A 7,467-nucleotide genomic window follows, 5' to 3' on the forward strand; every position below is an offset into this window, starting at 1 on the left:
TCACAGCCCAGTGGTAAAGGCCGAAGGCTCCCTGAGGTCTACTGCATCGTCAGCCGCCTGGGCTGCTTCGACCTCTTCTCCAAGGTAGGTACAGTGAACTGAGCATGAACACAAAGTCACCGGGTTCGCATAGAATGGCAGTACCACCCTCGGCGCCCACAGAGCACCACCCCCCCTCTGAGCACTCTACTTTCCCACAGAGCCCTCATAGTGCTGGATCCGGTCCACACACACATATGAAGTGCAGCTGATGTGTTTACTGCAGAGGAAAGGTTCCCTGTATTGGGCCTTAGATTTATATGCATGTGGGAATGTGTACGTAAATCTGTGCAGTGTCCATGTGCCATTGACAGAATGGGGTCTGTAAGGATACAGACATGTACAAAAAAGGGTAACTCCTGTGTATCTGCTGTTATAGGAGATGGCTTGATAGCTGCCTCTGCATTGGAAGAACTCAGTGTCGATGATGTTCTGAATATGTTTCATCTGTATCAGATTAGCTGCAGAAAAGTTTAATGCTATACAGATGTGTAGAGTATGTAGAGGGGCTCGCATGTTGGATTCAGTCTGTTTGCCATTAAAAACATGACAATGTTTGACTATATCCACGACGTCATGGCAAGAATGAATACCTTTGTGCTGAATAGCGAGCGTTGTTGACAAAATATAAGTCTCTCAGTTCCATTTATGTCCTTTTAACTGGCAGTTTACATAAATATTAGACTAGAGGATAGAAATATACATGATGCGTATAGAAGTATTTGTGGTGTCCCAGTTTTGAAATGACAGAACCTCCTTCTCTGTGTTTTGCAGATCCTGGATGAGGTGGAAAAGAGGAGGGCTATCTCCCCTGCTCTGGTGCAGCCTTTTATGAGAGGTATAATGGAAGCTCCTTTCCCCGCCCCAGGAAGGACCATCACTGTCAAAAACTTCCTCCCTGGCTCTGGGACAGAGGTGAGACCATGTAAACCAGGAGCTTTTCACAGCACTCATGAAGGCTGAACCTATGTGCTTTTAAAGATTGTAGAAATAATCACATTAGTGTCTTTATGTGCATGTCTCTCTCTCTCTCTCTCTCTCTCTCTCCGTCCTACAGGTGATAGAGCTGTGTCGGCCATCAGATTCTCGTCTGGAACATGTGGACTTTGAATGTCTCTTTTCCTCCTTGAGTCTACGTCTCCTTCTCCGAGTGTTTGCCTCTCTACTCCTGGAGCGCAGGGTCATCTTCACCGCCGACAAACTCAGGTTGGTCCGGCACCATGTTGTTACAGAACCATGTCCACATGTCCAAGCCCTGCGTCCGTCATCGGGGCATTTGAATTAATCCGTTTAATTATTGTAGAAAGAGTCTTGATGCTGAAAATAAAAAGAGTCATGAGTTTGAAGGATGTGAGGGTGAAGATGTCACACAGTCTAAGGAAAAGACGATCCCGACTGAGTGTGAGAGGAAGGAATGCTGTTGTGTTATACAATCGCCAGGGGAATAATCACTTCTCCTATGGAAAACTGTCCAGATGACATCATCACACACACACAGTCCACTTTGAAGCTTTAACTGCTGTGGTACACCTGATTCAACATGTGTGCTGCGCCAAAACAGCCATTGCGTCCTGATTTTGTTCAGATTTAGGTTTAAAATGTTCGTGCACCTCTCCTTGTTGCCCATGTGCTGTTGTTCGAAAGGCAAATATCAGAAGCATCTCTCACCAGCGCTCATAAGCAGATCACGAGTCGTTGCACATTCTCCACTGTGGAAACTTGGCCTCGTAAATCAATTTTTAATGAATAAACTGTGAGCAGATGCACACCCGGGAAAGCTTAAGTTAACAGCATGGAGTGAGTGTGTTTGCTGCTGCTGCTCTATGTTTTTCATGAATTTGAGTGTTACATCATTCTCCCCTAAGAGGTGATTTTTTAACGTTCCTCTCAGGGTAACAACAGCTTTGTTGGAGCAACAGGAACGGACTTTTAACATGATCTTCCAAATTTAGGAATGTGTGGCAGGAGAGGGTTGTGTTCTTGAGGAGTTGGTTAGCGCCCTCTTGTGGTAGAGACTTGTCTTGTCTTTTAGATCGACATGGGAACAGGGATATGTTTTGCTTATATATCTATATATATCTATATATATATATATATAGATATATATATACATTTAACACTAAATTAAAGTCAACTAAATTGACTTTAATCCAATAATCATATCCATTATTACAGTATCTGATTAAGGTGGATATTCCGTGTAAAGTGTAAGATGCAGTTGTTTATCTGTTGTCTTTGAAAAAAACGAGTTGTCATTGTTTTATGAGCGCTGACATTTTCCTTTCTCTCTCTCTCTCCGCAGCACATTGTCTCAGTGTTGTCATGCAGTAGTGGCTCTACTCTACCCCTTCACCTGGCAGCACACGTACATCCCCGTGCTCCCGCCCTCCATGCTGGATATTGTCTGCACCCCTACCCCCTTCATAGTCGGCCTCCTCTCCAGCTCTCTGCCTCGACTCAAAGAGCTGCCCATAGAGGAGGTGTGATGAGTTATTTTTATTTGTGATGTGCCCTTTCCTCTGCTGAACAATAGCTTCAGGAAATGACATCACTCTCCTTCTGCTCTTCCCTCAGGTCCTGGTGGTCGACCTCGGCAACAGCCGCTTCCTGCGACAGGTAGAAACCATAAAAGCATAAAAGAAACACTGAAAATTGCCACATGAAGTCCTTTTGCACATGTATTGACATATGTGACTACAATATGTGAATTCACTACATGTTTACTGTATTTACAGCTGTGTCTTTCCCCCCACAGCTGGATGATGAAGACTCCATTCTTCCCCACAAGCTGCAGGCGGCTCTTGAGCATGTGCTGGACAAGAGGAGGGAGCTGGCCTGTGACAAAGGAGATCTGCCCAATGGTGACTCAACATATGTGTTACAGTATTTTCTGTTAAGACATACTACAGTTCTTTTCAAGAAGTCCTTTTTCCTAACATTTTCAGATCCTTTCACTGACCTACTATTGGATCAGTTGTCATTGAATCTTAAAAACTACCTTTTTTTCAACAGCTTTGCTGGCCAACAGCTTGTTTCGTCTGTCTGAAAGACCTTCAAGATGTGGAATTAATATTCTAGGCTGTATTGCCAAGCATAATTTTAGATGTTTATATAATTTCAACTCATCCCTGAGCAGATCCCTATTCTCAGCCAATTTCAGTAGAAAAACATTTAAAACATTTGAGACATCTATGACTTATCATATCGCAACTTGATCATAGTTTTAAAGCATTCTTGAAAAGTCAGGGTTTTTCCAGCCAAATTATTCTAGGACTATGTACAGGGTAGCTATGTAGCAGCGTTTTCACTCACAAGAGTCCTTAATTATGATGCTCTCCTCTGTAGTCAGAATAATAGAGGAGATGAAAATCATAATAGAAGTTAACTTTTGTGAATAGTTGTATGTGATCAATTTGAAGAACACATAAATATATTATAGTGACCTTCACACGACAAGAAACATTTTCTGACATATACAGGACAACAACCGTTGTGACCCTTGAGTTATGACTGACCTGAACATTAATGTGACACTTTCAAAGCCATATCCAACAGATGAGGCCAGTAATGCAAAACAATGTCATTGGATTATTTTGGCTTAAGAGCATGTCTTTTAGTCTGAACAAGAAGTTAATCAGATACTCGATGTATACGTGACGTTTTTATAGCAGTAAATAGGGTGTAATTTAATCTTCCCATTTTCTCTTTCATTTCTTTTCTCTCCTGTTCCTCCGCCCAGACTCCAGCTCCCTCAGTACGGTGGTGTCGGAGGCCTTCGTGCGTTTCTTCGTGGAGATGGTGGGTCACTACTCCCTCTTCATGTGCGGAGCGGAGCGAGAGGATGAGTCCGTCTCCTCCCCCACCTTGCCCGGCCCCTCGGCTCCCCCATCCTCGTCCTTTCAACGCGAACCCTTTCGCAAAGCGGTCACCTCCAAGAGCTTGAAGAGGTTCCTGGAGGTTTTCATGGAGACCCAGATGTTCACCTGCTTCATCCATGAGAGGGAGCTGCGCAGACAGGGCCTCAGAGGTACTGAGGTTTAATTGCCTGCAGTTCAGCTTATAACACTTGTTATAAATGAAGGATAAAGGTTATATATATATATAAATTGTATGTATTGTGTCTGTTTTGTGTCAGCATTGTGAAAATATGATTTTTTTAAATCTATATATTTGTTACAATGATTTTAATCCAGTGGTTGTAAGTTGTATCTTTTGAAATATTTGACATATAATATTTGCTTTGTTTTATTTTTATTTTTTTTAATTCCAGGTTTATTTGAGGTGAGAGCACAAGAGTATCTGGACTCGCTGCCAGGAAGTGAGCAACGAGGAGTCAACAAGTTCCTCAAGGGTCTAGGTGAGATTTTAAGTTAGAGACGCTCAGGTCAGAGATTTTAGCTTTTTTTTTTAGCAATTTGTTATTCAGGTAGATTTAGTGGAAAAGTCTCTGATCTTTGAGGAAGCATTCAAACAGATGATGCAGGTCAGCTGGCAGGAATGTAACTGCTTTTCTTCATTGTGTACGTTTCGTTTTTAATTTGATTCTCATCTGTTGCTTTCCTTTAGGAAACAAGATGAAGTTCCTTTCCAAAAAATGATGACTGGAGTGAGGATGTCATGTGTGAAAGTAAAAGCATGAAGAGGTGTGCTGTAAAAAAAGAAAGGAAGAAGAGGACACGCTCCCTGGACATGGAGAACGTAGAGATGGAGATGTGTTTTAGGTCAGGAAAAAGGAAGACCCCTTGAAGTGATCTGGACATGAGGGGATCTGGGGAAAGTTCCAGTTTCATTTACCAGTCATTCCATTGGTGTTGTGAGGGGTTCACTCAGATGGACAGTCACCCCTCCAACACAAAAAAGCAAGGTAGACTTTTGCTTTGCAGATTGCAGTCAATCCCTGCAGTGTATTAATATGTAGCACAGCACAGTGTAAATGTTTTTAGGAACAGTGTTCTCCGTTTTTCGTTCATTGGCCTCACCTACAAACCTGTAAGGATGAGCGTCACTAACGTCCAATACCTTCCTATACATTCCAAGTATTTCCTATTGGAGCTTTTATAAATGCAATAGTACAACTTCTTCTTCGACAGGAGGCTTTTAAGTTAATTTATATTCTCTAGAAAAGATTAATCTTGTTTTTTGAAAAAAACATCCTCCAAATGAGCGCAAAGAAATCTCCTGTAGTTTTTTATAGGCTTTATTTAACAGTCGAGTCCAGACTGTTTGTAGACCACTCTGGGTTGCTGGGTAAACGTACCACTGTTTCAAGGAAATGAATTAGCACCAAAAGGAAGAAAAATATAAAAATGAGAAGGAAATCAATGTGAATACATCTCTGACTTTGAGTATACGGTTTGGATTGACTCGATGTTGAAGGAAGGTGTGTGTCTTAGGCCAATCAGTATCGATGTGTTTCTCAAAAGCTAACTAGGTTTGCCTTAAACCACACTGAGAATGCATTGGAAACATTTTAAATAAAGTGATTTTTGAATTAAAATAGAATTGTGTAAATTCCTATTTTTTATTTTATTTTATGTGTTCCTTGAGCAAGAAGTTTGTCCATCTTCAGGGGGCGCTAACCCCATATCCTATGCCTACTTTTAGGGAAGCAAATTAAATCAATATTTAAACATAACATGTTTGCTTCAGCACTCCCGCCTAATATGACATGCCTCAATCATCATTGGTGACTCGCTGTCATACTGGAAAAGAAAGGAGTCATCGTTAGTGTTACTACACACTTGTGCTTTCCCTACTATGACAAGAAAAGGTTATAAGTTATTATTTTTAGAGGACAGCTAATGAGTTATATTGACATCACCTGTGTGTAATAATAACGTTGTGTTAATTGATTGCAGTAGAAATACACCTGCATCTGCAACACCCCGTTTTTGTGGCTCAAGATGCCACAAATCTGGCAAGTGCTATGTCATACTCAACATGTCCACTGGAGGGCTCTGTTACCCAGCTCATGTGATCATGTGTTGCCTCAGCAGAGTCCAAAGTTCACAATCACATCTCAAGACAATTTGGACTCCAGGCCCTTCATGACTTGCACAACATGCCCAAAGTCCAACTATATTATTGCCTTTGTCTGTTTAACAGAGAATTTAAGCAAAAAAAAAAGACAAACAAACAATTAACTTCATGACAAGAGGCAACAGGGATGCATTTCAGTTATTCCATCATATTTAATATAATGTCATATAGGGAATAATTAAATTAATATTGGGACTTGAACCCAGAAAGAAAAACAATATATGGAGAAACTGTAACAAAACACCAAAAGTGGGGGGAAATGAACAGATTATTAATAAGACAACAACAACACCAAGTCCAACATTGCTTTTTAATGAACAAAAAGTAGACCCTATCTACATCTTGTACATTTTAGTACCTAATTTAGTTCTCATCTGGGCCAAAGTTGTTCATTTCAAACCTACACAAAGTTTAATAAACTTTATTCTCACTATAAGAAGAAAAAAAAAGACATTCTGGATTTTAATCAGAATGCAGTATAACATATTTGCCATATACAGAGTCTGTTGTGTGCATTAGTCATTATAAAGAATGTGAGTGGTTTCTTATAATGATGTTGTCATGTATTTGCCGTATTGCTCCCCCACTTTTTACACTATTTCTTAGTCCTGCTATTTCCACTCCCCCTTGTCACCACCCTTTCCTTTGCTTTCCTTTCCTTTCTGGAGTCCTCCCCCTCCTCCTCCCCCTCTCCACCCCTTAGTCATTACGTGTTGACCGGTCAGACCTGCCTCCCTCACCTCCCCTCCCCTCACCTCCCCTCCTTCTCTCCCTTGGTCCTTTTCTCTGGCTTTTTCCAGGCTTCATGTCATACCACGGCTAATTCCTGAAATTCCTGCCCTCCTGTCGCTTCAAACAAAACTGCTCCAGGAAGGAGACGAGGCAGCAGAAAACAAAAAAAACTAAATAAAAGAAGAAAAAAAATCCCTGACAGAGTTACTCTTAATTCAAATCATCTCGATTTATAAATATTGCTCTACCTGCCCTGCCTGCCAGACTCCCACCAGGTAAGTTCCTACAAGTGTTTTTGTTATTTTAATATTACAAGTGTTGAGATTTAAACTGTTTCTCGTGTCGGAGTGTAAACTTTCAGTTCGTTTGAATATTGTGGATGTGGAGTCAGGATTTCGCACCGCTTTCCGTCTGTCACTCACTGTCGGAGATAGCATTCCTCAAATATCTCACATTTCCTCGCTCAAATTCCTGCATTTTTGTTGTCGTAATTCCAGCGGTGCAGCGTGTGCGTGTGATTTGACTTCCTGTTCTTGCAGCCGGAACTTTTTCTTGTTTTTTTTGAAGGGATAACGTCATAGCCGTGCAGTCGAACATTAGCGTCCACCGGGTAAAGTTTTACACCGGCGGACGGAGATCATTCAAACTGCGTAATGA

The 7,467-nt window shown here is 41.3% G+C and overlaps 1 protein-coding gene across 1 annotated transcript in view; it reads left to right on the forward strand.

The window, feature by feature from the left end:
• Positions 1 to 5,530, forward strand: part of LOC311019064 (DENN domain-containing protein 2A) — a 31,502-nt gene extending 25,972 nt beyond the window's left edge. The window contains exons 12-20 of the mRNA XM_084018247.1: positions 7 to 84; positions 814 to 954; positions 1,097 to 1,245; positions 2,342 to 2,519; positions 2,614 to 2,655; positions 2,795 to 2,900; positions 3,779 to 4,066; positions 4,310 to 4,396; positions 4,606 to 5,530. Of these exons, the coding sequence (XP_083874373.1) occupies positions 7 to 84; positions 814 to 954; positions 1,097 to 1,245; positions 2,342 to 2,519; positions 2,614 to 2,655; positions 2,795 to 2,900; positions 3,779 to 4,066; positions 4,310 to 4,396; positions 4,606 to 4,637 (1,101 nt within the window). The 3' untranslated portion in view covers positions 4,638 to 5,530. The remainder of the gene's footprint in view (positions 1 to 6; positions 85 to 813; positions 955 to 1,096; positions 1,246 to 2,341; positions 2,520 to 2,613; positions 2,656 to 2,794; positions 2,901 to 3,778; positions 4,067 to 4,309; positions 4,397 to 4,605) is intronic.
• The last annotated feature ends 1,937 nt before the right edge of the window (positions 5,531 to 7,467 follow it).

Source organism: Eutrigla gurnardus (assembly GCF_963514095.1).
Source record: "Eutrigla gurnardus genome assembly, chromosome: 9".
NCBI classification, from domain to species: Eukaryota; Metazoa; Chordata; class Actinopteri; order Perciformes; family Triglidae; genus Eutrigla; species Eutrigla gurnardus.